The sequence below is a fragment of the Macroventuria anomochaeta genome (genome assembly GCF_010093625.1).
Source record: "Macroventuria anomochaeta strain CBS 525.71 unplaced genomic scaffold BU25scaffold_13, whole genome shotgun sequence".
Classification (NCBI taxonomy): domain Eukaryota; kingdom Fungi; phylum Ascomycota; class Dothideomycetes; order Pleosporales; family Didymellaceae; genus Macroventuria; species Macroventuria anomochaeta.
The window spans coordinates 481,908-508,416 of record NW_022985374.1 but is presented as its reverse complement, the minus strand read 5'-3'; the positions used below and the strand labels follow the sequence as shown (position 1 = coordinate 508,416).

At 51.9% G+C, this 26,509-nt stretch overlaps 9 protein-coding genes and 1 non-coding gene across 10 annotated transcripts; 4 read left to right on the top strand and 6 right to left on the bottom strand.

Annotated features, from left to right (window-relative positions):
• Positions 1-75: 75 nt before the first annotated feature.
• On the bottom strand, positions 76-1,998 carry BU25DRAFT_37076 (HAD superfamily hydrolase-like protein). Its single transcript, XM_033703960.1, has one exon. The coding sequence runs from the start codon at positions 1,812-1,814 to the stop codon at positions 510-512; it is 1,305 nt and encodes a 434-aa protein (XP_033562686.1). The 5' UTR covers positions 1,815-1,998; the 3' UTR covers positions 76-509.
• Positions 1,999-4,486: 2,488 nt separating this feature from the next.
• Positions 4,487-6,742, top strand: BU25DRAFT_37002 (uncharacterized protein). Its single transcript, XM_033703942.1, has one exon. It carries the CDS (start codon positions 4,713-4,715, stop codon positions 6,525-6,527), a length of 1,815 nt encoding a protein of 604 aa, XP_033562685.1. The 5' UTR covers positions 4,487-4,712; the 3' UTR covers positions 6,528-6,742.
• BU25DRAFT_36994 (uncharacterized protein) lies at positions 6,654-7,702 on the bottom strand. Its single transcript, XM_033703938.1, has 2 exons — positions 7,016-7,702; positions 6,654-6,966 (listed from the first exon to the last, which is right to left on the bottom strand). The coding sequence occupies exons 1-2, from the start codon at positions 7,519-7,521 to the stop codon at positions 6,780-6,782; spliced, it is 693 nt and encodes a 230-aa protein (XP_033562684.1). The 5' UTR covers positions 7,522-7,702; the 3' UTR covers positions 6,654-6,779.
• A 1,630-nt stretch (positions 7,703-9,332) lies between these two features.
• Positions 9,333-12,686, top strand: BU25DRAFT_420956 (1-phosphatidylinositol-4,5-bisphosphate phosphodiesteras-like protein 1; the record flags this gene model as incomplete). The annotated part of the gene is made up of 1 exon (XM_033708055.1): positions 9,333-12,686. The coding sequence occupies one exon, from the start codon at positions 9,333-9,335 to the stop codon at positions 12,684-12,686; it is 3,354 nt and encodes a 1,117-aa protein (XP_033562683.1).
• Positions 12,687-12,766: 80 nt separating this feature from the next.
• BU25DRAFT_37037 (uncharacterized protein) lies at positions 12,767-13,281 on the top strand. The gene is made up of 2 exons (XM_033703949.1): positions 12,767-12,805; positions 12,880-13,281. Exon 2 carries the CDS (start codon positions 12,921-12,923, stop codon positions 13,170-13,172), a length of 252 nt encoding a protein of 83 aa, XP_033562682.1. The 5' UTR covers positions 12,767-12,805; positions 12,880-12,920; the 3' UTR covers positions 13,173-13,281.
• A 3,326-nt stretch (positions 13,282-16,607) lies between these two features.
• On the bottom strand, positions 16,608-16,693 carry BU25DRAFT_t62. Its single transcript has one exon. It is a non-coding gene; the product is annotated as a tRNA-Asp (tRNA).
• A 1,370-nt stretch (positions 16,694-18,063) lies between these two features.
• BU25DRAFT_36954 (uncharacterized protein) lies at positions 18,064-18,932 on the bottom strand. Its single transcript, XM_033703932.1, has 2 exons — positions 18,631-18,932; positions 18,064-18,577 (listed from the first exon to the last, which is right to left on the bottom strand). The coding sequence occupies exons 1-2, from the start codon at positions 18,814-18,816 to the stop codon at positions 18,257-18,259; spliced, it is 507 nt and encodes a 168-aa protein (XP_033562681.1). The 5' UTR covers positions 18,817-18,932; the 3' UTR covers positions 18,064-18,256.
• A 334-nt stretch (positions 18,933-19,266) lies between these two features.
• On the top strand, positions 19,267-19,998 carry BU25DRAFT_339277 (uncharacterized protein; the record flags this gene model as incomplete). Its single annotated transcript, XM_033702761.1, has 2 exons — positions 19,267-19,573; positions 19,631-19,998. 2 exons carry the CDS (start codon positions 19,267-19,269, stop codon positions 19,996-19,998), a joined length of 675 nt encoding a protein of 224 aa, XP_033562680.1.
• Positions 19,999-22,383: 2,385 nt separating this feature from the next.
• Positions 22,384-23,489, bottom strand: BU25DRAFT_457802 (uncharacterized protein; the record flags this gene model as incomplete). The annotated part of the gene is made up of 2 exons (XM_033710138.1): positions 22,384-22,825; positions 23,032-23,489. The coding sequence occupies 2 exons, from the start codon at positions 23,487-23,489 to the stop codon at positions 22,384-22,386; spliced, it is 900 nt and encodes a 299-aa protein (XP_033562679.1).
• Positions 23,490-24,504: 1,015 nt separating this feature from the next.
• On the bottom strand, positions 24,505-25,804 carry BU25DRAFT_366277 (carbohydrate-binding module family 1 protein). The gene is made up of 2 exons (XM_033703844.1): positions 25,088-25,804; positions 24,505-25,033 (listed from the first exon to the last, which is right to left on the bottom strand). Exons 1-2 carry the CDS (start codon positions 25,718-25,720, stop codon positions 24,695-24,697), a joined length of 972 nt encoding a protein of 323 aa, XP_033562678.1. The 5' UTR covers positions 25,721-25,804; the 3' UTR covers positions 24,505-24,694.
• Between the last annotated feature and the right edge of the window lie 705 nt (positions 25,805-26,509).

Sequence of the window (26,509 nt, the reverse complement as noted above, 5' to 3'; positions counted from 1 at the left end):
ACGCTGGGAGATTTGGGAAAAGGAGGGGTGGATCCAGCGTGTTTCGAAGTTTCGACGTTGAGAGTTCAGGGTTCGACGGTGGAGGGAGGGTGAAACTAACGGCTGACAAAGAGAAATTGGTACCAAGGTTGTATGTGAAACATCAAGGTCTTCAAGAGCCGGGATGGCCAAGATTGCTGTGAGCAAATGTACGAGAGACTTCGTACGATGGACGATAGTTGAGTGACGTTGCCCTTGGAAGTGTTGGAAAGAAAGTATGGAATGAAGCCATTCAATGCCGAGTTGAGGAAAGACTTATAAGTTCAAGTGTGATATATTGTAAGACCTAACTGTGACTGCAGTTTCTGCTTGTCTGGTATCATGATGCTACTGTTCATCAGTCTTGTTCTTGAAGGCCCTTGGCCGTGGTGTAAGGAAATGAAATGACCAAATACCCCGAACACCAAATGCTATACCGGAAAAGAAACAGGAAAAGTCGAAGAGTATGAGAGAAGCTGCCTGCGAGGGACTTATTCCTCCTCAATCACACCAGTAGCGAGCATGCTCTCCTTGAGCTGCTTCTTGTACTCGCGCTCCATGCCATGCCTGACAGCTTCAAGGACATTGTCGACGGTGGCCTTAGGGGTGAAGTTGGGCTTGGTTCCAGCCTGGTACACACCGGTCTTGACGAGGATGGAGTACCAGTTGGCATCGTCGGTGTGCTTGTCGAACTCGTTGGTGCCCCTGATATCAGACTCGGGGGTGTCACCAACGAAGTAGACGGTCTCGGGAGCTTTGTTGATGCCGTGAGTGTCCTTGCGCCACCTCTTAAGGAGGCGAGTAGCGAACTCAAATGTGCCGATTTGGGGCTTGCCGAAGGCGGTAGTCTGAAGCTCCTTGCCAGTGACAGCCTTGTACATAGCCTCAAGAGAGACGCGAAGAGCACCCATACCAATACGGGTAAGGTCGTGGGATGCACTCCAGACAACGTCATTGTGTGAGAAGAAAACAGGTGGGCCCTCGTCGAAAGTCTCCGACCTGGTGCCGAGGCGACCGTTCTTAGACATGAGCAAGTCCAGGATGATTTGCTGGTCAGAGGCCCAGTCACGGGAGTCGGCGAAGACGAAGATAGCCTCGATCTCAACCTCGGCGAAGTTGCGGACTCGCGATCTCTTGTACTCCTCTTCGGTCAGTGAGCGGAAGGGTGTGGTGTCCTGGTTGTCCTTGATGATGTCTCCTGGTGTGACCACGTCCTTGAAGCCATAGCCTTCGGCGACGATACGGCACTTCTCGCCTTCACCACCAACGACAAGGACCGTGCCGTAGTTGTCAGCCATCTCACCCATAGGAGTGTGGCCACATATGAACTGTCCAGGCGACACCTCCATTTCTAGCTGTTGACTGAGCTGGATGCAACGCTCGGCTTCAGTCTTACCACCGCCGTTGGTGACGAAGATGTAGGGCACCTTGATGCCATACTCGTTCTCACCATTTAACATCTTCATAGCTTCGATGGCTTCTGGGATCGGTCGGCCGCCACGGATGAGGACACCGTCAATATCGAAGGCGTATGCATACTTGTCGGTGACAGTGGTCTCGGTGGGCGTACCGCTGGGCGATGATGTACCTGACCCTGTGGAGACCTGAGAATCCAGATGATGCCTCGCTGATTCGAAACTGGTAGCGACCTCTGAAGCACCAGATGGAGCCATCAGGTGCTTTGGGGGAACAACGACTGTTGGGCCCATCTGCACACTGTCCCGAGTTGCCTCGATGGACGACAGGCGGTGTGCATAACGACCCGTTTGGGGCACCGCAAGGGAAGGTGCCGACATAGTAGAAAGGTGAGGTGGGGGCGCCGTTATGTAGAAAATGATAGACACGAGCTGGTTCTCTGTCGTTATAATGATGTCTGTGGATCTCGGTTTGATCCGCGGGCAGTTGTACTCTTCTTGTAGGAAAGATCTAGGGAGCCCCTCGTTGAAGCGGAGAGAACAGTGGGTACTTTGTGGAGGTGGGTATGGGAGGTGGAAATGTGGGTATGTTTGGTGGAGCCGGGTAGCAGGAGTCTCGAGAGTTTATACAAGAAGTCAAATGCCACAGCTGTCACTTTGGCGTTACTCATGAGTTCTTTTACCTGCAACTGTAGCGGTCAGAACATCTCAATTGACGTCGATTTGCCGGTTCCTGAGCGCAAAGCTTATCAGTTGAGCTCAGCTAAACCGCGATTTGGCGGGGCCAAATGCGTCATAGTGCCTAGGCTCACTGGCATCCGTTGTTGAATCAATGACTTCGTACAGCGGCGCCTCGTCGTAAAGTGCGCTTCTCCCATGACTTCGGCGGTGGTGCTGTGTCTCTTAGATCTCATTCGATGACTGGCTCCAGCGGTGTTGCAGTATAAGTGGGTATCGACTGCAGCAAACCGCCCTGAGAGCACATGGCGCGCCGCTACAGCGGCCTGGATGTGCAGCGCAACTGCCCATGACAGCTTCATTCCGAGCCAGTCATTGACACGGCCGCGTTTGACAGCCGTTGGTGCGGAACGGTGTTAAAAAACTTTCAAAAGTCGTATGCACAATGACGCAATTGCGTATTTCGAGCGCGCCTCTACAAAGGAGCCTCAAAGCAGGCCAAGCAGCATCCAAGAGACGCTGTAAGGGACTGCACGGCCGTCCCAATCACAATCAGATCGCGGACGAGCGTTCTGTGCTCAGTATGGATCGTCATTTCATCATCCTTTCGGCGAGAACAAGCCGGCACACTTTCTCGTCGCCAAGTCTCAGGGTCTGCTCATGAGGCTGAAGGAACAATACAATATACGGTAGATGTTCCGTGCCGTATATGCTCGCTGCCTGCTTTCGATCATCGAAAAGATCAGCCGTATGGCCACCACTCGGTTTCGATAATCGCGTGTCGTTCGCCTTTGTGATAGACGTCATATAGACGGCAAGTTAGCAATACTTGCTTGAACACTCGGCTCGCTTTTCTCCTATCTCTCTTCACATGCCGAACCCTTTTTGCCCTGGCTACTGGTCAGACTGCAGGATATGCATAACACGGCAGACCGCACCTCATACGTAGTGGGGCTCTCACCAAAACACCGCCTACCGGCATCTTCCAATATTACGCTTGACGTAACTGTACGTCTGCGTGTCTACTTCACTTCGCAGGGGAACTTGCGCTATATGGAATAGTTACCGTTTTGCAGTCGCAGGAGCTGGGCCGAATGCCGAAAGAACATCGATGCAGCAGGATTTTTAACACCGTGACATTTCCGCTGCATTCTTGCAGCGCGTACGTCAACTGAGAATGCCGATGGCCTTCAGGCCGTGCTGATTGTTTGTGTCGCAGCACCAGCGACAGCTGTATACATCAACAAATGGGCAACCGCTGTATGCGACTTGACGGAGAGGATAATGCCCAGCAATAAATGACTTATGAGTCTTGTCCAAGGGACGTCAGCACCGTCTGGATGTCAATATCCGCTCACTCCTTCCGCTCCACTCTTGGGGCGAAGCACATAGGAAAACTGGGTACACCGCCAACCAACAAACAGACGGCATACCAGAAGTGGAAGGCCAAGATATGTGGAACAACTACTGTTTGGAGACAGGCGACTTCCTAGACGCCCTCATCGAGACGGATGCAACACCGAAATATACGACTTACGAGAGTAGCTTCAGCGTGCGAGAGTGCTGTGCCGACACAACCGAGACACGAATGCGCAGGCAGCGATTCTCTGACATCGATCCACCTTCGCAGACTTCAGGCAGAATAGAGTTCCGTTGAGGTCACCCAAAATACTCCGGAGCAATCGCCCACCCATCTCTTTGACTTGCAATCCAAAGGCCATGTTGATCTGCGTTGAAGTTCCAGTGAAGCACACAACCTTCCACGAATGCTCATGCTCGGTTGGGAAAGCGACACATGCTGTTGGGGAGAACGTCCGCGTGCGAGCACTAACGTGAACGATCAGCAACGACTCCATGGGGTTGACAGCGCAAGAGAGACTGCTCTCCACGATTCTCCACTGTTTTTGCGGAGGAAAGGATGCAAAACACCGTAGTGATGCCGACTTACCGAGTGTTACAAACCCGACAATCCAGCCGATCCGTGAACATCGCTATGAAATTCCCATGATGACTGATGTTTAGTGGTGGTGGTGTTGGTGGTAGCAGTGTGCTGTTGATGTTGATCATAAGAGGGCAAGGTAGGTTCGAGGCCACCTTCAGGTGGAAGGCGCGCGAAAACGACACGGCATGACCTGCTCCTGCACAACTTACAACCGCCGTACAGTTAGTGACATGAAATGCACTGCATATCACAAAGATGAATTGGACTGGAGGAACTCTTCAACGCACCAAAAATGCTAACAAAGGTGTGATACAGAAACAGAAAGCGTATTTTGCGCGCGCTCGCACACAGCTACAGCAAAGCTCAGGTGCACCTGTCGCGCCATTTCGTCCAGACTACCTTCACGATAGTGATCACCGTGAACTGGGCCATCAGCTTCCCTCATTCGGATCAGGCTCAGTACGTCACACTGGCCGCTCAGCTAGGAAGCGCCGTGAGGTTGATGAACGTTACACCTCACCAACAACACGGAGATCGCGACGCCTACATGATCATGAGAAATCACAAGAGACGAGCCCTCATTTTGTGCAGGGCAAGCGCGAGGGCGACGCTGGAAGAGGTAGTGATCTTGGGATCGTCGACGTTGAAGCGGCTGACATATGACAGAAAAGCAGCGAGAAAGGAAAAGAAAGGGTACAGATGCTGACATCGAGACACAATTACTCGAGGCCAATAAGAAACGATTGCTAAAGCAGCAAGACTGGATTGGTGTTGCACCTTCAAGACCTGTTGACCTACAGTTCTTGTCGATCAAAGAAAAGAGCCGAATTGGCAAACGCAGGAAGTCCGACGGCAAGAGCAAAGCAGTCACTCGCCGTCGGAGCCCTACTACGTTTCCGCGTCGAGCCGGCCAGGGTGAGCTCGAACGTCGTGGGGACACGTTCATGCGTGCTCTGCCCGTAGTCACCGCTGCTGCTAACATTCGAGTTCGAATTGGGTCAGATGATTTAACGACTGCTGCATCAACGCAACCCAAAAACTACGCCCGGTCACAGACTAATTCAGACTCCATGCTCTTCGATGAGGAGGGTGTAGACGCAGCACGGCAAATGGAGTCAGAAGCCCCGCAGAGCGTCACTCCTTCCGGTCACGCACTCGCTGCGAACCCCAGGTCGAATGTGAACCAGCCTGCAAAGTCTGACTCTGACTTTTCGCTTCAGCATGGCCAGTCTGCACACCGTGGTCTTACGGAAGGACCGGATGTTCATGCAAACGAGCGCATTCGGTATGTTGCAGCTGAAGCGAACACGCTGGACCAGTCTGTCCAACAGAGCGAAGCGACAGACCCAAGCTATCGACTCACGCACCACGTGGGAGGTATCGAACGCCCTCTGAAGCTAGTCTTCGATAGAAGAAGTCCTTCAAGAGTTGGTCATACAGCGTCGCCGACTGGCCAAATTGGCAAGGCGCAGCGTGTCCATGCAACTTTCAACGCCAAAGAAACCGAGACTGGACATGCATCCCGAAACGTCGGTGAGGCTCACCAATCTGTTATCAGAAGACCTCCAAATGCACCTGCAATCGTCGATGATGAACCCTGGAGGACGTACTTGGACATAGGCACGTCGAGCTCTGGCCAGGTCCGTGTCAACGACGAGACCGGAACGAGCGTCCCGCAGCCTCATGTTTCTGCACGAAACACTAGAGCTGATCGCACAAGCTGCCCACAGCATACCGCCCAGGGCAATCTTACGCACGTCAACTTGTCGACAGTCTCCGCCTCTTTGCTTGCTCCAAAACGGCGGAGTGACCGCCTTCCAGACGCACGTCCCCTTCTGCGAACCGCTGCGATCAAAGAGGTTGACGACAACGAGCAAGTCTGGCGATGCTTTGTTGGGCTCGGTAGTGACCCGCAATCTGCCATTGACACGATCCACACTCACAATGAGACAAGTGAGGACTCGATGTCGCGAGCAACGAAGGGCTATGCTTCGACAAGGCCGCCGCTGTCTAACGCTGTCAGCTTGACACCATTTCCGTCTACACCGTTCAGGTCACTATCAGGACAGGCTTCTCGCATAAGTGACGACATGCAATATGCGCCACACTCAGGGTCCCGGTCGATCACCTCAGCGGCTCCATCCTATGCGGCGTGGGGTCGCATCGGGTCACCGAATGAGGACGTCCAGAATGAAGGTCAGGGCGAGGAGACACCTGCACGCAGCCATTTCGGCGAGCAATCGACCCATGCCTCATCACAGAACCATGCATCGCATGCCAGCGAGATGTTCAGTGATACAAGAACGTCCCGCGGTGATCTGGACCGGCGTGGTCGCGTGTGGGACGATGTTTCGAGGCGGGCGCAGGCGAGTGGAAGCGTTGTTTTGCAACGAGGTCGGGGTTCATCTATCTGGGACATTCCAGATAGCGATGAAGCGGGTATCGACCTTGTCAACCCGGACAGGTTGACGTGAGCTTGTTTCGCGTCAAGGTGTTGCTGGGAAAGACGCGTACAGCAATCGGATTTACGGCGTCTCTTTTGTTTTGTTCAGACAGACACGTCTAGCTATCGCCTATGTCAAGAATGGTGAAGGTCAAGGTTTTACACGACATCAAAAAATCTCGTTTGACAGATGCTGTGTCACGCTCTTTTTAGCATGAGCTGAGCTGAGCTGAGCTGACTACCCAAAACGATCTCCCTCGCTTCCTTCAGAGACTGATTGCGCTTAACATGTGGGGGTGGCTGTGTCGTTGCGCTTCCCAAGAGTGATGGTGAATTTGTACCTTCTCACCTCCCACCACAGATCCTTCATCAATGTAAGGCAGGCAAGTCGACACGTTGTGTACTCAGATAGCAGAGTCCGGTATTGGTTCTGTCCAATCGTGAGCCCTGTATCTCTTGTGGTCAAGGGTCTGCTGCGTGTCATCCAATCTCGCAATACGGAGGAGCAGATAGAGATACGTGCGTGAGGCTATTTTGAGGTTTACCCTGTCATTTACGAAAGCCACACCTTGTGCATCGACTCGCAAAGCTAAGTCGGAATGTGCCGAGGCGCCAGGATAGAAAAGAGAAAGAACGTGCTCGACAAGTGGTTTGACAAGTTTGACAACTCGTCGAGCTTGTCGTCTAGTCAAAGAGCTTACAGTAGCGAGTAGGCGATTGGTTGCCGGGCGGTTTCGAAAGGAGGAGATATCACACCGCCAGCAGGTCACATGGACATGGCCGTACCCGGATGTTGATATGCGGGGAGAGTGATCTGATTCGTCAACGGCTTCAGGGGCGGGAGCAATCCTGCCGCCAGCTTCTCGGAGGCAGCGCAAGAACTCACGCGACTCGTTGCATTGCAAGCATCTATAGTTGCATGCAGCGCAGCCTTTTCGCGGATACGGAGGCATGTCGGGAAGATCGATTGTGCCCTGCAACCTGCACGGCCTTACGACGTCGCCGAGTTTGCTCTTTGTGGGCATTGAAGCATGGCGTAAGGTTTACACGACACGAGAGCGAGTCGCAAGTTTTGGGCAATGTCGTATGAGATGGTTGAGACTGGGTAACCCTAACTTGTTGTTCTTACGCCGTCAAATGCCGCGGCCCATCAAACAGGGTGTGAGCAGGGATGATTGACAGGGGCATAACTCAAACCGCTGTGCCGGCTTCGCCCTTTCGTTTCAACATGACGGCAGTCCCGCGCCACGTGTAGGAGGGGTGGAGGGCAGCCACAGTCGCCTGTCACATTTTGTGAAATTCGCGACGCGCTGCAGCTTGCTGGAGCAGGCAGTGTTGGGATCACCGCTCTGCATCCAGCATACAGTCGACAGCCTGCGACAGGCTGGATGCAAGACCCGTCACTTACCGCACTGCCGCATGCCCGTTGCTGTGTAAGATTGGGGCCGGTAAGGTCGGATCTAGCACAAAGAATACCCACGTCAAATGACAAGAGACAAGAGGGTCCTGTGAAGGGTTTTCTGAGGCCACCACTGCGACCAAAGCGCGCGACTAACTGCCTTCTGTTTCGCAGCAGTGCCAACCCACCACAGCAGGCAGCGTGCCAGTGTCGGCCTTTTGCGGCCGTGTCTTCCGACAATGAAAAGAGAGAATAGGATTGCTGTGGATGCCTTAATGTGTGGTAGCAAGGCTGAGCACTGGCAGCATGGCAGATCCTTCGTGTAATAATCGGCAAACGCACGTCTACTCAGCAGGGCAGTGCATGGCTATCACGGCCACAACGGTCGTGTGTTTAGCAGGTGTTAGACATCGTTAGCAGCGCTGCCCTGGATGCCTGATGATGGCACTGTGGAGGGAGGCTCCGGCGCTGGTGTGATTGGAGCCCACTCTTGTAGCAACGGTAGAGACGTCATCTGTGAGCGTTTCATTGCTCGGGGGTGTGCCCAGGTGCCGGTCCCGCGGCTCTCCAAACCTTAGGGCGTCGTTAGCAGCTCGCCAGCAGGGAAGAAGCTTCGCGAGTCTAACGTGGCCGGGGTGGATCGAATTGGACGGAGCGGCGTGGAGCCCGACGACGACTTGGTTAGGGGGCAGTTCAAGGGATGCGCAGGATGAGCGTGTGCTGGTGTAATATTAGCAAAGATTTTTCAACGAGCTTTCCTGCTTCCAGGAGAAGCGCGCCAAGTCGCTCGCCGTTTCCTCACACTTGACCGTACCTGCCCTAAGACGACCGTTCCTTCCACCAGAGCTATCTGTCGTTGCCGTGCTACTTACAAAGGGGAGCCGGGCACAGTCACCACTACCACTCCCTCTGCGCCTTCACCTGCCTCACCGTGACCTCACACGATCACCCCATACCGCGCGAACAACTCGTCGACGTTGCACAGCGCTGCATTGATTTATTCTGCGGACTCGTGCGAACGACCGCATTCGGCCTCTGCACCTAACCCCCACGAGCGGCACTCCGTAGCAACTACCCAAAATACACTACCCCGGTCGTATCTGCGTCTGCACGTCGCTGCAAGAAATTCATCTCAGCAGTCCGCCTCACCAGCTGACCTGTGTTCATACGCTCACTGCCTGCGTACCCGCCCAGCACGCTTGTGCATTCCGAACCGTCGTAGCCGAAAACGCAACGCAGCCTACCCGCCGTCAGACTCACGATGCACGAAAGCTCGTAGCTCATGCTCACTTAGGACCCCAGCTGGCTGTTGATCCTCTTTTGCTTTTATTCCCCATTGGCGCCCGCTCGCCGTATCCACTCCTTCAGTTACTCCTCTGCGCCATGAAGAAGCATTAGTACGTCTCACGTTACGCTTTCTGCATTTTACCACGCAATATGTCGTTGCTCAACGACTCATTCACAAGGCCGCGAATGCCTTCGCCGTCCCCCAGCTTCGCACGCATGACGGCAGCCATCAGCATTCCTAGCTCTAGGGGCAGCCCAGCTTCCACGCCGTTCTACCTCAATGGCTCTCTTCAGTCGACGCCAGAGGGCATAGTGCCTATGATCTCGAGCTCGCTACCAGCCGTGCCGTCCTACAGCCTACCAGAATCGCTCCTGCCGCCGCCAATGACAGCAGCACCTACCTCGTCTCCCTCTGCCATGGCTGAGCCCCTCGGCAAAGGACCAGGCCTGATTCGAAGGGTCAGCCGCGGTGCGCAAGGCATCCCAAATAGGTTCCGCCGCAACAACTCGCAAGCACACCGCGACAGAAGTCAAGGGCCAGTCATCATGCGCCGACGTAGTGATAGCAGGACTGCCGCCGACGGCGAGGCCTGCATCTCAGACTTTGATGCATTTGAAGAGGAGGAGGCGATCGACGACGTATACGGCGAGCCTATCAACGCGCTGGGCATCTCGAGTACCCAGCCCAGTGTCAGCTCGATACCGGACTCCACAGTTGTAGCACCGGTGCGCAACTCCCGTCTTGAGCAAGGCACCGTTTTGAAGAAGGTCACAAAGAAAGAGAAGAAGGAAATCAACTTGCGCCTCGATCTGGAATCGGCGAAGGTGTTTTGGGACCCTTCTCGACCATCGAAGTGCTTCTACATCGACGATGTAAGGGAAATCCGCTCAGGTCTCGAGGCCAAGCACTACCGCGAGGAAGTTGGCCTGTCGGAAGCATGGGCACCCTACTGGTTCACCATTGTATACACAGACACATCTCGCACCAAGGGTCGCATACGGACCATGCACCTGATTGCACCTGATACTGGTGTGTTCAACATGTGGACCGAGACACTCGAGTCTGTATCTCGCAACCGTATCGACATGATGGCTGGCCTGCTGGGCTTTGCAGACAAGAGCGCTAAGCTTGTCTGGCAGCGCGAGATGAAGAAGCGCTCGAATGGTGTCGATGGTCTTGACTCCTTGGACTTCCCAAGCACCATTGAGTTGTGCCGCAACCTGCACATCAACTGCACAGAGGCAACCCTCCGTATCTACTTCAACAAGGCCGCCACTCTAGATACGGGCAGGCTGAACCAGACACAGTTTCTGTACTTCGTCAGACGCCTGAAGGAGCGCAAGGACATCAAGCAGATTTACAAAGCATTCCAGTCAGGATCGAAAGTGGAGATGGACAAGGTCACTTTCTTCTCCTTTTTGCAGCATGAGCAGGGTATCGATGTCACTCAAGATCTGGAGTACTGGTCGAACACCTTCGAAAAGTTCGCACGTGCCACGAAGACCAAGGCGACCCCAGCAGAAGGTGGCGAGATCCCACTGCCCCTGACGATGAGCTTCCCTGCGTTCCAAACATTCTTGACATCGCCTGCGAACTCTGTCCTTAAACCAGTCGACAAGGACCTGCAACTCAACCGTCCGTTGAATGAGTACTTCATCTCTTGTTCGCACAACACCTACCTTCTTGGGCGCCAAGTCGCTGGGGAGTCAAGCACCGAGGCGTACATCACGGCGCTCCAGAAAGGATGCCGATGCATCGAGATTGACTGCTGGGATGGCAGTGATGGAAAACCTGTCGTTATGCACGGCCGCACTCTGACATCAAGTATCTCTTTCCACGACACTATTAAGGTCGTCAACAAATATGCTTTCGTTGAGTCCCAGTATCCGCTTATCCTATCGCTAGAGGTGCACTGCACCGCAGACCAGCAAGCCTCAATGGTCAAGACCATGTGCGAGGAATTCGGTGACAAGTTGGTCTTGAAGCCTTTGGACTTTACATCCCAGACTCTGCCCTCTCCAGCAGAGCTGAAGAACAGAGTCTTGATTAAGGTCAAGGCTGCATCCGAAGAGTTGGACGCCAAGGCCCTGACGAACGAGCTTACCACACGGAGACGAGAACGCAGCTTCAGCTCGCCTTGGTCTCGACCTATTCAAATGAACGACACCGTTATCCCTAATTCGCCCCTCATCTCAAGCCCGCCGTCAATGAGTCCTCCAGAGCGGTCAGCCATGTTCTGGGCATCACCTCGCACCTCCACTACCTCGACCAACAACACCGTACCAACCTCAGCGCTTGTTAGCTCGGCTGAAGATAGCGATAGCCCGCAAGTGACCGCAGCAGAAGAGCGCAAGAAGCCGAAGAAGACCAAGACCAGCAACATCACCAAGCTTCTTGGCGATTTCGGTGTGTACACGAAGGGGTACAAGTTTACCGACTTCACATCCAGTGATGCTCAGACGTACAACCACATCTTCTCAGTCAACGAACGTGCTTTCGAGAAGATGACGAAGCCTGGTTCGCGCGAGAAGCATCTTCTTGAGGCGCACAACATGCGATGCCTGATGCGTGTTTATCCTCACGCTTTTAGGATCAACTCTTCCAACTTTGACCCCCTTAAGTTCTGGAGACGAGGAGTGCAGATGGCCGCTCTCAACTGGCAAACATACGACCTTGGGCAACAGCTCAACGAGGCAATGTTCGCAAGTGGCAACGACCGCACAGGTTATGTACTGAAGCCTGCGGATCTGCGCTTGGAGCAAACACCTACCCAAGGTCACAGCAAAGCGCCCAAGAAGGAGGTCAAATTTGCTGTCAAGATCATCTCCGCCCAGCAGTTACCACGTCCCCGAGGACTTGCACAAGACGCCAACATCAACCCGTATGTCGAGTTTGAGATGTACAGTGCCGAAGACAACGGCGCCAACGCTGTTGGTGTTGGTGGGCAAGATGCCTCTGCACGCAACGGTCATTCAGGTATCGGCAATCCACTACGCAAACGAACTCGCATTGTCGAGGGCAACGGATATAACCCGGTATTTGACAGTGAACTGCAGTTGACTGTTCGCACTCGATTCCCGAGTCTTGTATTTGTGCGTTGGACCGTCTGGAACTCCCTGGATGCTCGCACTACCAACCATGCTCCCCTAGCTACCTTTACAGCTAAGCTCAACAGCATCCAACAAGGCTACCGTCACCTGCCATTGTTCGACAGCAATGGCGAACAGTACCTGTTTTCGACACTGTTTTGCCAGATCAAGAAGCAAGATATCGTTGATGCCCCAGAGCAAGTATTGGAGCGCACTGGTTCCCGCAGGTCGTCCATGGAGCCTGCCAGTCCCTCTATCGAAGCCATAAACGCAAATCCGAAACGCAATTTCGTCAGACGCTTGATAAGTCGAGCTCCTAGCGAGCGCAGCAAGCGTAAAGAGGAACGAATCAGTAGCGAGTCTCGCGAGTCAGACCTAGACTTGATAAGTCGCTCAAGCACGTTTGAGCGGTGATACGCGCCTGTAGATGTACCCCACCCAGCTGACGACGACGTCTACGACATCCCAGACTGTCGCCACGCGTCTCCACAGCCAGGATTAGTTGCTGTTATTGTATCATACATCTCTCATTTGTACGATTGTTCATTCTGGTGTTCATCAGCGTTTCGGACCTAGTCAGGCCCTGTTGTAGCTCACGCCACGGCAGGAACTGCAGCATCTTGTTTTCATCTTCGATTCACGGACGGGATGCCTACATCGAGTCACCAGCGCCGCACACACATCATCCGCCCATGCGATGTCACCAATGCGCATTCGCAAATTGCGCGCTCATTCAAACAACCGCCCACATCGATGTTGAGCACTAGTCTCTTCAGATCAGTCGACAAGACGACGATCTTTGTTTACTTTGCTTTGCATTTCGCATATACCCTTTCCGTTTCTTGCATCTGGGTTGCATTAAGGCCATCGGCGCAGGACCATACAGGAGCTTGCCTGTGAGCCTGCGGCCACGGCATCTGGAGCAACACTTCGGCGATATCCTAGATTTGTTTTTCTTACCCGAGCTTCATTGCTCCGTCATTTTGACACCTGTTGTATTCTCATTATCTCCTTTGTTCACTTCCGTACATTGACGAAGCTACGACTCCACTTTCGATTCGAATCTGCTTACTCCATTTACCCGCAGCACGCGCTCGGTGAGCAGCCAGAAGGGGGTTTAATCAGCATTCTGTGGTTGGCTATTTGTCGATCTTCTCTTCATCATTGTTCGAGGAGCAATTCGCTTTGGGGCGCATGCATGCAGGACATCTTTTCGATGCAGCAGAAATTGCCTTTCATTTCGACTAGGGCCGGGCCGGCTCGTCTGGGTTGGTATGAGAAGGACATTGGCTAATGCACTTCTCGTCCCTTTCCCGAGCATTTACGAGGACTTTCACTTTCAGGAGGGATTCGCATAGGGATAGATGGAAATGGAAGATACCAGCTACGTAACAGCTCAAGGGCCAACATAGACATGATACCATCAGGCTTCTTCATGAATGCCGCACTTTCAAATTTCCGCCGTCTCCACCCTCATGCATTGTATTGCATCGTCGCGGACTGCAAATTTCCATGCGACCTGGTAGCGGCCACCTTCCGGTTCAGCGACATGTGCCGAGATACTGGCCGTGAACTTACACTGTGATTTTTCGTGTCTGCTAAGCACGAGCAAGAGCAAGAGCTGCACGTTCTCCGACGGGTGCTGCCGTCGCATTCGACATCGAAGATTGACATTGACGTGTCTAGCTTCCGTTGCTCCTCCCTAGTGCAGTCCACGCGCTCATTGCTAACCTGCCAGCGCATCTGCACTAAAGAATCGTGCCGAACAGCCTACTCAATCAAGGCCGCAACCACGCAAAGATGCAACCCTCACACCGACCAAGCAAACACGAAATGCGAGAAAAAGCAAAAGTCAAGGTTTGGGGCAAGCAACCAAAAAAACTTCTGCGGCAAGTTGTTCCGCGCTGATGGTTACGAGCGGGAACCGTAGTTCCCCCCGCACCAGGCACGTTCTGGACGCACAAGGGGCGGGTTCTCCGCAAGCCACGCGCAAGCGTCGCTTGGCTGTGGATGCTGTGGGTGTGCCTTGCTGCCTGCTTGGCTGGACCACCCTGACGAACTTGTGAAGCGGCAATTCGATATTTGCTTTCCCGGTTGCAGAAGCTTGATGTGGAGTGCAGATGGATAGAGCGGGTGAGTGCTGCAAGTGTGGCTGTGAGAGCGGCTGTTCGGCCGTGCTTGTGTAATGGAAGTAAGGCGCGAAAGGCTGGGTGCATCCTTGGTATGTCGTGTTCATTGAGTGATACGAAGGGACGACCTACCCTGGTTGTTTCTCACCCCACGCGAAGGAGATCAAGGTTGAGGCATGTTGCACAGTCTGCAAGTGCCTGTTGGGATTGCGCCACACTTTTCTTGAAAGTCATGCTTCCCGTCGCAGGCATAAAGTTTCGATACGATTTTTAGTGCGGTGGGCAAGTTTGGTTGCATGCATGCTATCTTCGTCCCGTAATTGTGCCTTCCTACAGAATGTACAGGCACGAGCCGCTAACCTGGAACTGCTCTGCTGAGCATCGCAACATTTCAGGCAGCCACGAAAGTGGTGAGACGTTGCCATTTGGTCGTTGGTTGGAAGAAGAATCCGGCTCTCTGTTTACACATCAAGGGAGAGTTGGCGTGTGGTCCGTTATACACAGCCGAGTATTACTCAACACGTCCAGCTGAATGTGTTGGGTATGAAAATCGACGATGTGGCCTCGGTTTTGTGTTCCGAAATTCGAGCCGGAGTTGTAATTGGAGTTGTACATCGAGGCTGTTTTTGTGCATGTAGGTCAAGCGGTCAACATCAGATCAGATCGTGTCACGCTCTGATCGTTGAGATTGAACGGTGAGCTGAACCCCGAGGCATAGTCAACAGCAGTTAATGGTGCTGTTGAACAGGAGTTGTCAGGGCCGGGGATTATAAGTACGTGTACAGTGGGTTGGAGGAAAGAATAGCCTACATAGATTGCGGTCTGAGACATGCGCTGCAGTGAGACCAACAGGTCATCTCTCCTTACCCGTCAACGCGCCTTATCCGCTGATTGCGCAATTCGAAAAGAGACCTTGTAGTTTTGACCTTGATTAAGCAACATTGCGAAATGTCTATGCATCATCGCGTAAGTTCTTGAGTTGCGAATGATGGATATGGCAGCTGTTGTATCTAGAAGTGCGACCTTATACAGCGGAGCACAACGGTCGTACACCCGTGGTGCGTGTTCAGCTTGTGTGATTCGATAGAGACGGACATGTGGTATTTTGCTCAAACCAACTAGTTCTGTCCGAATCGGCTGTATAGACTGGAGCAATGCGTCAAGTGTCCAAGTTTCCGGTCAAGCACCTCACTGTGCAAACATGGATTTGCGTGCATGCTGCAACAAATATACTGATCAGCAGACTGCATCGTATGCTTTGAGAGGAATACCTCCATTACTTTTTAGATTATGAGCTGATCTGAACGTGCATGATCGAGCATGTGGCACGTTGCTATGATTCGTTCGTCACTTTTTCTAATAACTGTACCAGCTAACATCCTTCGAGCTGACCATACAGTGCATTATCGTGAACTCGCATTCGTTCGCAGAATGCAATTAGCCGCGCTGCAATGCAGTGTGATAACCCAAATTTGCGGCAGGATTTTCTTGAAGAAGTGCCAAGATCGTGAGGCGTTCGGCATCGTCGAGATGATAGACACTCTAGCAAACCACATGGTGTTTGTGTCATGTCGTCAGCCGAAAACGATATGATGCATGCCGATATGTGGTACAGCTGATGGTTGTCAATGCCGCGTTTGGCGCCTGTGCCGCTGAAATCACCGGTCGTCTGGTAGGTCGAATTCAGTCCATCTATGTGCATATACGTTATCGCTGAACATTATCCGTTTACAGAGCATGCACCCCACATGTTGCTCGTAAATCTGGAACGATCGACCGGCCATTGCCGCGGGCGTTGTTCGCTCCAACCACATTCAAACCACGAGCTTAAGCAGGCCTGGTCAATCCACTCCAGTCCGACAAAAGCGCCAGCCACACTGGCGCGCGCGTGGGTCTCGTTGACTGTTAAGCGGATCTTCGAGTGTGAACATACTTAATAATATCTGAATTTGCAGGTGACGAGCGACACGATGAGGGTGAGTGCTGTGACGGAAGATTAACAAATGAAAAAGGGTCAAGTGCGTCGCCACTGCGAGCCAAAGGTGAAGAATTGACGCTGTGTTTGATCAAGCTGTTGATGTCAAGGTTCGTCCGCTCGGTTGAGGTTTGGCGCTAACCCAGGCCTCCACCACTGGCAAAAATTCAACTCTTTCACAGCTCCGTGACAAGTCTTTCCGAGCGCACAGCAAGTGCAAAAATATCGTATCTCTCCGACGGGGAATCGAACCCCGGCCTCCTGCGAGTTGTTCTGTGAATGACAAGCAGAAATACTGACCACTATACTATCGAAGATATCCAACTTTGAGTTGGGAAGAGATGTGATCGATGATAGAAAGTTTAATTATTTGGTTTATATTGGTAAGCAAAACTACAGTTCCTTTCACTCGCGCTTAACTGTGCAGATAAGGTAGGCTCTTCGGACAGATTTGCGGAAGACCCACGTTTTGCCGAGGCGGAGTGACTTATCGTCGGTTGCGCCTTGCATCCACCATTGATCACCTAAACGTCCTTTCCACCTCGCGAGTCCAACGTTCGAAAGCGATAACACAATTTACCAAATCCAGTCGCCTAGAATAATTAAAACTTCCATCTCGCATTCCCCGTCCTCTTACACCTCGAGTCAGTTTGTTCCCCACTTCCCGAAACGTGCACCTTTTGGTCTCGCCTTCTCCTCCTATGTTGAAGGCTAACGCACAGATCGTTTTTCAAGTCTCTCATGAGCTCTGATTTCGCACACCTCTCAGCAGCCTGTCGTTCCTGCTCTCTCATCCAGACCTCCGCTTCGGCTGCCAGATCACAGCCAGGAAGGGCTTCCCACTCGTCGCCAAATTGCGCAGCCCCCTCTTCGAGTATGGGCTTACATCCTCGCTCCTCACAAGCCACTTCTTGACCGTCACTACAAAATTGTCGATGCCTTCATCAGTCTGATCCTGGTATAGCCTCACCCGCCCATAATAGTATATACGCGCGTCTGTGTCTTGATTTCTACCTGAGCCATGTCGTTGAAGTCATTGTTGTTTAATCGTATTCAGTGGAACCTTGGCCTTTTTGTTTGCGGGCAGCTTTGGTGGTATGCGGGCTATGAATGTGCTTCCGTCCAATAGTATCCTGGGTAGCCAGGACCGAAGTCGTGACGCTGGACTATGTAGACAACCGACATCGTGCATGTTCGTATGCTTCCGGCTGAGGATAATATACTGACAACAATTTTGGGGCACTTGTATACAATTGTGACTTTTGCAGCGAACTGGGGTCTGGAACGGAGCGATTGTTGACGGTCTTATATCGCCTCTCACAACATAGCGTGTTTACGTCATCGTGAGAGCTGTATGTTGCGGAATCTGTCTCTCGACCATTAGAGCTTCCTCTTCTTGCCTGTAGCTTTCTCATCCCAGCTCGAAGCTTCACGGCTAGGTTCTGGGCTTTTTTTTTCACTCCGCCCTTCAGACGTGGATCCCACTTTCGGTGAGATTCCAAGGAGAGGCCACTTCCTCACGTCCACCTTTGCACGTTCTTATGTCACTACGTGGCTTAAGTCATATATTATTCTATTGAGGAAGGCACTGCCCTAGGGCAAGTGCACTTACCTCTGAGCCGAGAACTCCTGTACCAAAAACATCGCCGAACAACAACACAGATAGCAATACAATCCGAGACCACAGCCTCCGACCGACACTGGTCATGCAGTAACATCTTAAGTACCAGTGTATTTATCGTCGCTTACCAGTACTTGAGCATAGTAGAGTCCTGATGGTCTTCGCCATTTTGCTCCAACTGTGCTTCATCACATTCTTTCTTGACCGTTGACCTAGCTGCTGTATTGGCTGCCTCTTTGGTCGCATATATACCGTGGACTTATGTGCTTTCATGGTCATCATCTCGATCGGAGACAATACTCTTGCACTCGAGAGTGTACACGTAGGTCGGTGCTGTTGCGACGATGTAAATTGAGGAGTAGCTGAAGAACTGTGATCGTTGAATGCAGTGAGATAGCGGAATCTGTGAGTTGATCTGAAGAACAGGATGGAAGGGGCAGGTGTTGGACGCATCTCCTATTGGTTCATTTCGACCTCGAACCGTCATCGCACCCCACTCGCCATTAATGTCGCCTGTTACATTGTGCTTACGGGCTTGTTGTGGAGCCTTGATAGAATGAGCTGCTACTCTTTGAGAAACCTGTGCAGATGAGTCGCTTTACCGAAAGGCTGCTTTCGAAAGCAATGCATTACGTTACAGCAGCAATTGCAACCTCCGTATCCATACGGACATGTTGCACTTCGAGTGAGGGTGCACACCAACAAAACGTGCGAAACATTGATCATAACTACTATTATCAGTGCGTCCAACGTATCGTAGTACGGTGAGGTACGATACAACGATACGTCGTAGGTAAGCCGTACGTACTGCAATCTCATTGGCCAAGCCGTAGTCGTAGTTAGTGAAGGTTTGGGAGTCGTAGTACGGTTGTACGGCCCGGAGTTATCGGTTTTTGGCCTGGTATTGCGCGTGAGGCCAAAAAAAGAGCCTGGGAGCTCTATACAGCTGATTTCTTGGTGTTGTAATCGTTGTTGTTGCCTCAGGGTCCAAAAAAAAGCTAAAAAGGAACAATCGACTGCTTTGGTTGCAACCAGACTTGGGCTTCAGAACTTCAACAGCAACAACAATATATTGTATCGCGAGCTTGTACGAAGCATATCGTCTCCTGGATGAAGCTGTAAGCCTCAAGGACCGTGAGTATTGTGAGTATTGCAAGAAGCTGAGCTGAAAGCGGGTGGCTGGGAGGTGGCTGGGAGGTGGCTGGGGTTGAGGTTTTTGATATAGAAACTTCCCCTTACGCTGCATATTGTCAATATCAACAATTCAATATGTCTCAAATGAGAAGCTTCTTACGTGGTGCTCCTTCTACTCCTACAGTCAACTCCTCCGCGTCAAATTGCCGTCCATATCACGCTGCTGCTTCTCGGCGTAGAGATCCATCTGAATCGCCATCTCAATTGCCTCCGGTAACACCCACGCCATTGGGTATATCCTCACAAGCTTCTGAGTCGTATCCTGACGACAACGAGAGCTCCTTTGAGGTTGATTTCCACCGCGTTTACAAGGCTGGTACACGCCTCGAGCCGCAGAGATTGTCGTACGCAGTAACCCACAAGAGTCAACTTGCTGGCAAGCGTTCAATATCTTCAATATGGCGTTATGGAGTACACCTCATGTACAATGACCTAGAAGGTAAGCAAAGGCACTACTGGTTGTGCCAGCGCTGCCACAACGAGCACAACAAGGACTCTGTTAAAGCTGTTGACGGCTACAAGCATATTGTCAACCACATGGCGAAGTATCACCGGATTGACATCAATACAGGCCTCCTGCCTGAGGTTGTGCTGGAGCCACCAAGATGGAGCTCTCCCTTTGACGCTGCAAAGGTTGCTAATTTAAATCGACTGGTATCACATACGCCGTGGCAAGAAGAGCAGCTGCAAGCTGCCCTCATCAACTGGGTAATACTGAAGGATATCAGCTTTGCGGTTGCAACCTCACCCGAGTTACGAGGTTTACTTACCTGGAATCGCAGTGATTGTAACGACGCAGGCCAGTAGGGAAGATGTCCGAAGTAAGTGTGAGTCCACTGCGAGGCATATGGGAGTGCTGGGACGTTGAGAACACTAGGATTGAATTCCCTACACCTATAGGTCTTGTACGAAAGGATACAGAAAAACTACTCTATCTAACGACTGTGCCAAACTGATTAAGTACACAGTTCGGAGGGGAATCGGAACTACCCTTGTCCAGTTGACAAGGAGGTAGTTAGCGACAGGAAGGAGAGCGGTGTGCTGAGACCCGCAGGAACCAGACGCTATCGGAGCGCTTTCGGTCGAAGGCGTTACAGCGATCTCCTGAAGGCGCTGCCTACCTCACGCTCAACAATTGCTGAATACACAAGATCAACCCTTGGGCGCCGGAGAGAGGAGATCAAGACGCTCGTAACAACAGCAGCCAGTAAGATCAGTATAAGCGTGGACGTTTGGACGTCAAGTAACCACCTGAGCTTCCTTGGAGTTGTAGCTCATTTTGCAGGTAAGTCCTTAGTAATAGCTTTGTATTAACAACAACTAATGACTGCAGACGCTCAATACAAGCAGCGCGATATACTCCTCGCGTTTTGCAACCTCTATGGCGACCATACAGGCGCTGCGCAAGCAGCTGTTATCCTCCAAGTCCTTGAAGGCTTCAAAATTGCACCGCAACTCCACTGCTTTGTTGGCGATAACGCCTCCAACAATGACAACGCGCTCATCCAAGGCCTCAACAAACACAATGATATTAACCTTACCTCAAGCAACCGTATATGCTGTGCTGGGCATATTATAAACCTTGTCGTTAAGGCAACGCTGTACGGCAAAGGCGTGAGCCAGTTTGAAGCCCAGCTTGCAGCAGCGTCCCCAGCTGAACAATATGAGATCTTCCGATCCCATGGAGTTGTGGGCAAGCTACACAACTTTGTAAACGCAGTTTGCGCCTCTCACAAGCGTCGTGAGTTGTTCCTCTTGCTCCAGAAAGAACTGCACAACGACGACGACGACTTGTACACCTACAACACGCTCCAATTGCGCCAGGATGGAGGCGTCCGCTGGCATTCAGTATACTACATGCTGCTGCGCTGCCTTGAGCTTCGTAATCCGATTACGCGCTTTATGACAAGGTTGCAACAACAGCCTTCGCAAAGGCTCGATGATGAGTACAACCCGCTCACCAATGAGCTCAGCAGTGAAGAGTGGGAGGGCGTACAGCAGCTCGTCGACTTTCTACAAGCTCCAGTGGAGATGACGAAGCGCCTGGAGGGCAACAACAGCGCGTCTGGGTTTGGGTCGTTGTGGCAAACCTTGACAAACCTGCAAGCTTTGTGGAATCTCTACAGCTCTACTAAAGCTGGGTTTGACAACCTCGACAACAGCAACAGCGACTACTTTATTGCTGCTGTAAAACACGGCCTTGAGAAGCTTAGCTCGTACTTCGAAAAGCTCATTATTGAGCCTCAGGTCAGCTACTACGTCATTGCAACTACCCTCCACCCTGCCCTACGCCTTGCCTGGTTTCAGACTCACTGGAAGCAGTACGCTGATTGGGTAAAGTGCGCAAAGGACTCTACAAACAGAGTTTTCAAGCAATATATGGCGGAGGAGATAGACGACGATGACATGGCGTTGCCGCTGCCGTGTCGCAAGGTACCTGGCGGTAACGCTGACCTCTACAGCCAAACGATGGCCGTTGATCTCATGTTTCTTACCGGCTCAAAGTCTCACAAGCGTCAAAAGCGTGCAACCCAGCTGGAAGAGTACTTTGACGACCTCCGTGAGGACCTCACAAACGCCAGCGAGCAGCAACTCGCTCTCCTCCACAATCCGTGGCAATGGTGGCTCGAAATTGGGCGCAACAAGTACCCTGTAGTCTTCAAGATCGCCACCGACTACCTCTCAATCCCCACCACCAGCTGCGAGTGTGAGCGCAGCTTTTCAACCGCTAAACGGACGATTACAAGCGATCGCAACTCCCTCAGCGCAGCTACAATCAAAGCTCTACAACTCCAGAAGAACTGGTTACGTCATGGTGTAGTTGACAGCGAGGTGCTGAAGTTACAACAACACGTACAACGCTGGGATAGCAAGCAAGGCAGCAGCAATAAGAGCAGCAATAGCAAGGTTGCTGGCAATGGCAATGAGGTAGCTGGCAACAGCGGCAACAACAGCTATTTGGGCAACGACGTGAGTTGAAAACTCTATCCCTACCGCCTCCTCCAGCTCCTCCAACGCCTCCAGCAGCTTCAATTCACTATACAAGCTCCTTGGCATGCCCGATTAGGTATAAGTGCAGTCCGTAGGTGGCCACTGCGGCCGTACTACGACTACGACTCGTACTTGAAGAAAATTTTGATACAACCGTACGTACAACACCAGAAATCGAGCCGTACGTACCTCACGATAGCCTTATTTGGGCCGTACTACGGTACGTTGGACGCGCTGACTATTATATCCTTCTCTTCTTGGTCGAATGCTAGCGAGTATGGAGCCGTCAAGCCTCTTTCTGGCAGCCTTCTTCGCAATTTCATCCGCGGTCTTTTGTCTTGGATGATAGTCGTCATCGTTGACTTCAAGTTCGAAATCGAACTCATGATCTTCGCTCGAGTAAGGATTCCAATCTTCTTCTCGGAGCTGCATCATTTCTACGGTGACGCAGGTCAATTCGATGGCATGATCAGGACCGTTGGCTCCAAGTGATTGACTCAGTGCCAAAAGACCGTAATAGTATCCTCGTTTGTCTTCGCGTTCTTCGTCCAATGACACGACACCGTTCCCATCTTCGGTCTCTTGGATAACGCGAATTAGCACCTTGGCTTTCTTGTTGACAGCTTGCTTCGTCATGTGGATACTACGGGCATGTTTTCGCCCTACCTCATCTGAGTAGTGTGGTCCAAAGTTGTGACGATGGACAAGGTAATTGTATTCAGCTGGCGGCATGGCGTTTCTGCTGCGTGCTTTATTGTGTGATAGGGAGTCTTGCAATGTTGGTGTTGTTGTCAAGGCAAGGACGGTTGTGTCGATGCGCGCACCACCCTCACGACTCGACGCGTTTACGTCATCGCCAACTTTCTCTTCATATTCACATTATCCTGTTCATCTCCAGTCTCAACCTTGCCTTCGTCCTCGGGCTGACGTTGCGATTGGTCGACCTCCTGCTCTTCGTCTGGTGCGTGTTTCTTCGGCACAACTGGCCATTTTTCAACGAAAACTGATATAGAATCCTTTTCACGGCAATCACCCAGAGCGTCGCTCATGACCTCGTATCTGTAGAAAAGACGACTATCTTCATCAGCAGCCCCCGCGCTGCTAGCGTCTTCTTCGCCGGCCTGACCAACCTGAACAACTTGCACAGCATCCGATTTGTCTGCCCCTTCATCGCCGTCCTCTTGGCTATCATCCTCTTCGCTTACGTCTTCCTCAATTCCTTTCTGCGCCTCGATTACCTCCAGTACGGCTTCGTTGAACAAAGGCTCTTGCCGCACTGTTCGCAGCTGCTCTGTCAGCATTAACATCATGGATATCGGTTCTCCCTTGGTCATCCTCGTGGTCAGGGCCGAAATCTGTCTATTTCACGATATAGACGAATAGGAGTTGTCATTTGTGCGATGAGACAAGAATTTGAGAAGTTTTGCTTTTGTGATGGTGAGGTCTTGAGGCGCGCTTGCTCTGAAATTGAACTTTCCTTTCCGGGAGCGCCCTACGTCTTCGCGCAGCTCGACCAAATCTTCCGTCACTTGCTCATGGTCTACAGCTGAATGCACCGCTGCACTCAGTGTACAACCGGTTGACACGCGACACCGATGTCTCTATCAGATTCCTGATATTTAATTTCTATCGAATTTCAAGGCCCTCTGACATAGCAGCTTACAGCTCCACTTTTCTTTTTTATTCATCCTACTTCTGGCCATCATAAGGTACCAGTTATGTTACGTAGGTTCAAAGGGCTGGCAATGCTCAGGTGTGGACAATTTATACAGCCTCTCCGACATTATCTGCATCCTCCTCTGCCGCCTTTTCTCCTTTTTTTGAGCTTCTCTTCTAGATTTTTTATCTCGTCTTCAACTTTCTAGCTTTACCCATTTCGTTTTCTCTCGGCTCTTCATGATCTCCCACCATCGTCATCAACTTGTTTCCTGCTCGCAACACAGACTCTGTTCGTCTTGGGAGATTCGCACCCTACACACCCTCCCATTCCTTGCGCAACTCTTCTTCGAATGCTTCGAGCGTTCGCTGTCCGGCACGGTACAGGGAGCTGCACTCATCGGTTTTGTATCGCGTCTGTCAACATACGAATGACCGGTCGATGCTATTTGATGCGTCAATATTCCGTCTCATGTCGCAACTGTTATGATGACATCCGAAGCTTTGCAATGCACGCGCCGTTTCGTTTTGAGGGAATCAGCATGGCAGCACTATAAGGAGGTGACGTTAAGAGCGCATCGATGTGAAGGAAGTAACACTAGGCAGCTGGAGGCCGGTAAGATCAAAACACAGCATAGCAGAAGGTAAGTAACGATGGAGCAGTGTGTTCATCTATTGTGGTAGAAGCTCTAAACTAGACTCCGTTGCACTCCCAACTAGAATTTTGTACGTGTTATCTACGATGACAAAAATGCCGAAATCAACTACTTTGCTGTACTGGCTCGCAGATTCGATTCACGACATCAAGAATGGAAAATATAAACGAACCCTCCTCCGAAACGTTCGGCTCAAAAGCCTAGTTGAGGCACTGCGAGTACCACTGGTTGACTGCCTTGCAAGCACCTGAAGCGCAACATTTAGCACCAGAAAAGCCCTGTCCACCGCATTGTCCGTAGAGGGCCGCGCAGCCAGCCTGAGCGGTAGGCTTAGCAGCAACTGGAACAGTGGCTAGAGTTGTGGGCTTGCTAGCAGGTGCAGTGGCGACCTCCTTGGCTGCGGTGGTGGCCTGAGGGCTGCTGGCGCCTCCGTTGGCTCCACCAGCCCAAACGGCGGGTCCGGGCATGGGGAAGGCCTTGCGTCCGTTGTAGATGCTGAAGTTGGCATAGGGGTCGGTAGCCTTGTATGCGCCGGGGAACTGTTCGATATATATCAGCATCCATCTCATATACAATTAGCTTGTCTTGCTTACCTTCACCATGGGACCAGGGGTACCGTTGCCGCCACTCTGAACCTTGACCTGCAGGCACGAGACGTAGTGCTCGGGTTGGTTGACGTGAGAGCGGTGAACACCGATGTGCTCCATACGTACAAGGTACTCTCCGTTGGGAGTGTCCTTGGGGATCTTCGCAGCAATCCAGTCCCTGTCATAGTCGCACCAAGCGGTAGAGGTGAAGTCGCCACCGTCGCAGACACCCTCTTCGTAGATCTTGAACCAGTCTCCAGATCCATCGTACGACTTGACACTTCCCGGAGCCTTGGACATGTAGACCAGACCAGGACCGGGATGCTGGAACTTGGCTCCGACAGCCAACTTGAGACGAACCTCCTCACCCGCGTTCACAGTCAGAACTTCGGTCTTGCCAGCGGAGGCGAAGGCACCTTGGTTGCAGACGATATCGGGTCCGTCGACGGTCGATCCATCACGGATGTCGGCCGCGGGGTTCGAGGAGAACTTGATCGGGTTGTACTTGACAGCACGACTGGACTGTCTGACGTACTTGAAGGCGGGTTGCTGGACGCCGCCAACAATGTTGGTGTCGAAGAAGTAATGGGCGGAAGCCACTTGGGCAACGGCAGCGAGAGCTAGGGTGGAAAACTTCATTCTGGCCGAGCAGTAATGGATGTTTGGGAGAATTGAAAAAGAACGATTGAACGAATGTAGAGAGCGACTGAAGCGAATGTACTGATGGTTGGGTACTGAAGCTCCTTCAGACGGGTATGGTTTTTATACCACATCTCTTGATGATGTGCTTCAAGCATCTGTACGCTGCCAATCTTGTTTGACTGGAGATCGATGGCCCTAAGAAGATGAATAAGGAGACAGCTTCATGGGTTTGATGACTCTCTTGGTCACTCTCCCATGGTTTCGGGCACTCTGAAACTCTTGGGGTGTTCTCAGGTTCAACAACGCTGTTAGCGCCCGCTCTGGAAGCGCTTGTACCTGCTCATTCTGTCAATGAAGTCAGTGCAATGATAGCAATCTTTGGTCATGCCAAGGTCGCTTATGTCCATAGAGTTTCAGCCTCAGAGTGCCGGTACCCGTTAGTTTCTCGTTTGCAGATTGACAGGCGTAGCGTCCGGGCCGTTTCGTTTGAGAACATAACGATGCACAACACTTCGCAGTCGTTGGATGGTTGCAAAAATTGGGCGAAGGATTTGACGTATGAGCGTAAGCTTCGGAAGGCATGCAGTTGAGTATGCTCTTCACTGAGACCTAGATGGGTTTACACTGCCCGTCCGGCATACACTTCACCACTAGACTGCATATACACTGAATTACACCACACTGTGTAAACTAATCAGATTTGTGTGGGTGAAACCTACTGAAGGAGGTTGGAAGGTCTAGATTGAAAGGTTGATGAGATCAGTACCCGCTTCTACACGGAACTTT